The sequence below is a fragment of the Pygoscelis adeliae genome, unplaced genomic scaffold (assembly GCF_000699105.1).
Source record: "Pygoscelis adeliae isolate BGI_AS28 unplaced genomic scaffold, ASM69910v1 Scaffold359, whole genome shotgun sequence".
NCBI classification, from domain to species: Eukaryota; Metazoa; Chordata; class Aves; order Sphenisciformes; family Spheniscidae; genus Pygoscelis; species Pygoscelis adeliae.
Window position 1 is genome coordinate 978,320 of NW_008825553.1, and position 4,852 is coordinate 983,171.

At 58.8% G+C, this 4,852-nt stretch overlaps 1 protein-coding gene across 2 annotated transcripts; it reads left to right on the forward strand.

Moving 5' to 3' along the window:
• Positions 1 to 530: 530 nt before the first annotated feature.
• Positions 531 to 1,601, forward strand: HPCAL4 (hippocalcin like 4). 2 transcript variants are annotated; one of them, XM_009332153.1, is made up of 3 exons: positions 531 to 698; positions 842 to 1,057; positions 1,332 to 1,601. In XM_009332153.1, the coding sequence occupies exons 1-3, from the start codon at positions 537 to 539 to the stop codon at positions 1,527 to 1,529; spliced, it is 576 nt and encodes a 191-aa protein (XP_009330428.1). In that variant the 5' UTR covers positions 531 to 536; the 3' UTR covers positions 1,530 to 1,601. The 2 variants fall into 2 exon arrangements, with proteins under 2 accessions (XP_009330428.1, XP_009330427.1); XM_009332152.1 differs by lacking the exon at positions 842 to 1,057 and having other exon boundaries at positions 537 to 698; positions 1,332 to 1,529.
• The last annotated feature ends 3,251 nt before the right edge of the window (positions 1,602 to 4,852 follow it).

The window sequence follows — 4,852 nt, forward strand, 5'->3', positions numbered from 1 at the left end:
CAAGGGCTGGCCAGGAGCGGGTCGGGCATCGCCGTGGCCGGCTGGATGCTGCAAGTCAGATGATGCCAGTGAGGATTTTTCCTGCTTTAATGGCGGATTCATGTTGCCTCTTCTCTGGCCTGTCCTGACAGAGGGCAGCTGGACATCGTGGCCTGGTAAAGGCCATGTGAGGAGTTCTGGGTCTTCAGTTGTTTTTTGAGTGTTTTTCTGCAGCCCAAAGGGAGCCAGCCTAGGAGCTGGGGACTGAAGGTGACGCTGCTGGCTGCACCGGCAGGCTGCCCCAGGGCCAGCTCCTGCACATCTCCAGCAGCAAGGGCCACAGCTGGGCATGGGCACTGAGCCTGTCCCCAGCGCCACAGTCGCTGTCCTGGCATTTGACAGTGCACGGACACTCACCAGCCAGGTGGATCAGCTCTAGTGTGGGGAAGAGGCATGTGGGGTCGGCCAGCTGCCGGGGTGGAGAAGGGCCTGGGAGCACCAGCCCTCCCTGTTCCTGGTGTGTAGGAGCCGTGCGTTTTTCCCTCCCAGGGGCAGCCATGGGCAAGCACAGCAGCAAGCTGGCCCCGGAGATGCTGGATGACCTGGTGAGGAGCACGGAGTTCAGCGAGCAGGAGCTGAAGCAGTGGTACAAGGGCTTCCTCAAGGACTGTCCCACCGGCATCCTCAACCTGGAGGAGTTCCAGCAGCTCTACATCAAGGTGGGCTCTAGCCGGGGGCCTGAGTGCTCGCTGTGGGGCTGGAGCACCCTGCTCCTGCTGGGGCAAGGGTGCTGCTTTGGGTGCAGCTTCCCCACTGAGCTCCCCCTCCCCATTTTGATCTCTCTCTTCTCTCCTCCCTGCAGTTCTTCCCCTACGGAGATGCCTCCAAGTTTGCCCAGCATGCTTTCCGCACCTTCGACAAGAACGGTGATGGGACCATTGACTTCAGGGAGTTCATCTGTGCCCTGTCTGTCACCTCCAGGGGCACCTTTGAGCAGAAACTCAACTGGGCCTTTGAGATGTATGACCTGGATGGGGATGGGAAGATCACACGCTTGGAGATGCTGGAGATCATTGAGGTACCGGTGCTTAAAATCAGCAGGGGTAACTTGCTTTTTCCAGGCTTTTCACCGCTGTTGGGTCCCTTTTGGCACCAAAGAATGAGTTTTCCTGCCCAGAGCCTTTTCTGAAAGGTACCTGGTGTGCACCTGGTTGTAGCTGTGCAGCAGCATAGCTCATGCCAGCAGCTAACTGGGTCCCAGCAGAGCAGCAATCCTGTCTCCTGCCTTGTCCTGGGGCCTTCTGCCCATCCAACATTCCCGCTCTGGTACTTTGCTTCTTTTCTTGCTCCAGGCCATTTACAAGATGGTGGGGACTGTGATCATGATGAGGATGAACCAAGATGGGCTGACGCCCCAGCAGCGTGTTGACAAGATCTTCACAAAGATGGACAAGGACAACGATGACCAGATCTCCCTGGAGGAGTTCAAGGAGGCAGCGAAGAGTGACCCCTCCATCGTCCTCCTCCTGCAGTGTGACATGCAGAAATAGAGCCCTGGGGGCTCATTGCTGGACTGGCTGCAGCCAACCTCTGCTCCCCGTGATGGTTTCCATCCCCATTTTCTGCTGAGTCCCCCCTGTGCCCGCTTGGCCCCAGGTGTGAGCCACACTTCACCCCTCCTGCCATCCATCTGCCTCTGCTCCCGGCTGCGTCCTGGGCAGCCCACAGTCCATGGGCTGTAGCTCTCCCTTGATGGGTAGAGCCCACTCTGGGTATTGCTGTCTTGAGGTTACCCCCAAATCAACCCCCTCCCATCCTGGAGCTGGACTCCCTGCAGCCAAAGGTGAGCGTCCTGGCTCCCCAGGGCCAACTGTTGCTTTCTCCCTGCTTTCCCCACTGCTCTGCCTGGCCCATTCCCTGATCCTAACTGAAACCAGCTCTTTCCCCTTTCTGCTAATCCCCTCCCTGCCCCGCCATCGCTTGTGATGCCTTCAGGGAGGCTGAAAAGCCCTAAGTCCTGGCCCTGGTCACTCCTTCACTGGCAATTCCCTGCAAGGCTGTCCGGAGGGGCCAGGGCTGGCCCCAGGGTGCTGGGGAGCTCGGGCAGGGTGCTGCACCCTCTCTGAGGGCTCACTGCCTTGGCTCCCTCTGTCTGGCTTTAGGTTTTCCACCTCTGCTTTTGCTGCTGGGAATGGCCAGGGTTGGTCAGGGGACTTTAGGGGAGAGCAGAAGTGTCCAAGGCCACCCCTGGATGTGGCCGTTGTCTGATCCCAGAAGCCACCTTCCACTCCATCACCTGTGTGAGCTGGCAGAGCAAGTAGGTGACCTCCACAACTGCCCTGGCAGCATCTTAGATGCTTTGTGGAGCTTCTGACCTTCCTGGGTATTGAAGTGATGTGTGGGGTCCCAAACTGAAGGCAGGTGCTGCCCAACTCCTCTGCGGGCTGCCCTGGGGCAAGGTCGGTAGCGTGAGTGTTGAAGGCATGTCCTGGTGCTGCTCCTGGTGTGTGGCACTACTGTGGGGGCTGGTGGGTCCTGGAGTGGGGCTGTGAAGAGGTGTGGATGGGTCCTGTACCTGCTGAGCCTCCTGGCAAGGCTCTGAGGCCACAAGAAACATGTCTGTCTCCTTCCTCCCCCCCATCCCAGCCTGCTGCCTTTGTCCCTCCTGCCCCAGGACAGGAATATTGTCACAGATAGGTATTTAGTCTGCACGTTGTGGTGTTGATGACTGTAATATATGTTAGGAGATGGTGAAGTTGTTCTCTATTTTTTTAATGGAAAAATAAACTGTCCCCCATGTGTGGTGTTCCCCCCGCATGGCTTATTGGGGGGCAGCTGGCTGCTGTAGCTATGGGGAGAGTGAGATGACAACACTGCAGTCCTGAGCATCGTTTATGGGTCTCATCTGAGCCGGTGACACTCCAAGGGATGGAGAAGCCCTTGGGGACAGTGTGGTGGGGCTCAGCCCGGGAAGCCTTGAGGATGGATGAAAGTGTAACTCTTCAGCCATGCAGGTAGCTTTGGGGAAGGGAATGTTAGCTTTTTGGGGGGGAATAGGACCAGACATCCCTGGTCTGTGCTGGAAATAGGTCTTTGTCAACTAGGAGCCTGGACCCTGGCTGTTCCCTTCATTCAGGGCTGGGCATAACCAGAGGACCTGGTGGCTTTGTTCTGGGCCCCATCCCAGCACCATCAGCAACCGGGACCCGCTGTTACTGTGTCTTTGTCCTTCTTCTCAGCCTCTTCTTCTCCACCCCCATCTTCCCTGCACATATCTTCCTCTGGCCTTTCTTCTCCATCAGCAGCCTGCAGAGACAGTGGCTGTTGCTAAGGAGCTCTCACCAACTTTAAATACCTCCCAGTAGTTAATCAGGCAGGGCTGGCTCTTGGCTGTGAGCCTGGCTGTGCAGTGCCACTGACCCCGTCCTGCCTGGCTCCAGCGTGCAGGGAGGTGCGTGGCTTGGCTTCCACCCTGCAAATCACCAGCATCTTGTCTGTCCTGCAGCGGCCAGCACCTAAGCACAGAGATGGGAGGATGCCAAAACCATGGCAGTGTGTATATTTTTAGGAGTGCTGCTGAGGGAGAGCTCTGTGCACTTTGGATTGGGCTGCCATGCTTGCCTGGGCTGTCTGGGAGCGTGCATGTGTGTTTGCAGCTCAGCGGTGCCTGGAGAAGGAGGGACGGGGCAGGTTGTCCCCACTGTGTGGAAGCCTGGAGACGTGCCAGGGCTGCTGTCTGAAAGGGCAGTAACTCAGGCTCAAGAGGGGACTCTAAGAATAGCCACGGTGAGCCCGGGGCCCTCGAAGCTCTTACTTCCCTTGGGGACCCCCAAAGGAAGCTCAGGTATTTCCCAGGGGCAACCTGCAAAGGCCCTAGGGGAGGGAGTCTTTGAGGCTGAAATGATGTTAAACTCCCAGAAGGGCATCCCAAAGGGTTTGGGATCCAGGCAGCTGGGCGAGCCCTTGAGCCAGCACTGTTCACCAGCACTCAGCTTCCCGCTGGCTCTGCTCTCCCGGTTGAACCTCAGAGCAAGCAAGGCTGTGTTTGATCAGTCTCATGGGCAGGGACGTGGGTATCCCTGAGGGTGTGGTCTGTAGGGAGGGTTGATGTTCAGCTGCTGGCAGAGCTTTGGGCAAAACCCTCCTGCTGGCCTTGGTGCTGGGATTCTGTGACCTCCCAGGCACCGCCCTGTGCCAGGTGACATGAGGTGGGATCCTCCATCACTTGGCCCTTCCTGACTGCTGAGTTTTGGTCTCTGGGGCACGCTCCCCGAGGGTCTCCGGGCTGTGGGGGTCTGCTGGTCGTGGTGCAGTTTTCAGCCTGAGCTGAAAGCTGGGCACTACGCACAGCTCTGTGGCTGGACTCAATCCCACCAGTACTTGTGGGAGAACATTGAGTGAAGAGCCTTAATTAATATCCACGCTCACTCCATTAACTAGCACACAGTGCAGGTTACTCTGGCACGGAGTAGAGTGTGAGCAAGCTTGTGACCCACCATGCAGCCGCTGCCGTGGCTGCTCCTTCCCCCCCGCGCCCACGCGCCGGCCACCCCCTGGCATCGGTGCCGCGCTGTGCTTTGCAAGAACGGGCAAACCCCAGCGACCCCCGATGCTCTTGGGCTGAGAGTGGGCTGTGTCTCCCGTGGGTACCCTGTCACCGCCTGCTCCCGTGTGCTTCCCAGCCTCTCTGCTGATGGCACCTTTCTCCCCCAGCACCTTTCTCCCCCAGCCCCTTCCCTTCGCTCCCCGGGGCTTTGCTGCCCCCGGGGCTGATTCTGCCCTGGAGCGGCTGCGGAGCGCTCCCGCCTCCATCCCACCCCAGCACCCCGGTATTTAGGGGGGTGTTGCGAGGCGGGCGGCGGCGGGGCGGGCT